Source organism: Austrofundulus limnaeus, unplaced genomic scaffold (genome assembly GCF_001266775.1).
Source record: "Austrofundulus limnaeus strain Quisiro unplaced genomic scaffold, Austrofundulus_limnaeus-1.0 Scaffold3042, whole genome shotgun sequence".
NCBI classification, from domain to species: domain Eukaryota; kingdom Metazoa; phylum Chordata; class Actinopteri; order Cyprinodontiformes; family Rivulidae; genus Austrofundulus; species Austrofundulus limnaeus.
In genome coordinates, this window is record NW_013955444.1 from 1 (window position 1) to 780 (window position 780).

At 46.4% G+C, this 780-nt stretch overlaps 1 protein-coding gene across 1 annotated transcript in view; it reads left to right on the top strand.

Annotated features, from left to right (window-relative positions):
* Positions 1-240: 240 nt before the first annotated feature.
* The window catches only part of LOC106511654 (myelin regulatory factor-like protein), a gene marked incomplete at both ends in the record, with an annotated part of 2,032 nt that continues 1,492 nt past the window's right edge, over positions 241-780 (top strand). The window contains 1 exon segment of the mRNA XM_014000404.1: positions 241-334. Within this exon segment, the coding sequence (XP_013855858.1) occupies positions 241-334 (94 nt within the window).

Below are 780 nucleotides of genomic sequence, written 5' to 3' on the forward strand. Positions count from 1 at the left end.
GTGTTTGGAGAGTTTAAAAACGTCTTGTTTGGTCCCAGATAGTCTGACGATACTTGAACAGGTTCCTGAGAGACAGCAGGACAGATATCTTTATTGCTCCTTGAACTTCTTAGGTATCCACGAGTAGTTTCAAGAAGAATCTCAAATTCCCTGAAAGTCGGGCATGTTTGTCCTCCACAAACACGATGTGTTTCTTTATACTGGTCAGGTATTAACCGTGATATAACCTGGTGTCTGCAGGTCAGGACGTGGGCGGGGTGTTGGACAGCTCTGTGGCCGTCGACACGAGCATCTTGGAGCAGTACCTCTGTAACGACATGGACCCCAGCAGCTTGTAAGACCTGTCTACACAATATTTACCAACACAAGTCAGAGTGAGAGATAATTCAGTCACACTGTAAACAAAGCTTAACTTCAGCCTTCAGTGGTTTTTAATGTTGGAACCCTCTGCAGCTGTCATCCCTGCACACAGTCTGTTGTGTAACACACCCATAAAGCTTACACTAACCCAGTTGCTTATCAGATACGTGACGACTGTAAACGCTGGTGTTCAGGCTGGGAGAGCTGGAGTGTCTGAAGTGATTATCAGAGTTACGGCTGGTCAAGGCCACGGTGTTTCAGAGGCGTCCTGTTTGAGTCAGAGTCTTTGGCCAAGTTCTGCAACCATCGTCTGTAAAGATTCCTGCAGGATCCTCAGTTCAGAAAGCTTTAAATCAGATATTCTTAACCTGTGGGCCACAGCGCCACCTTGAGGGCCTCAGAAGAACAACAGTTTTTAAC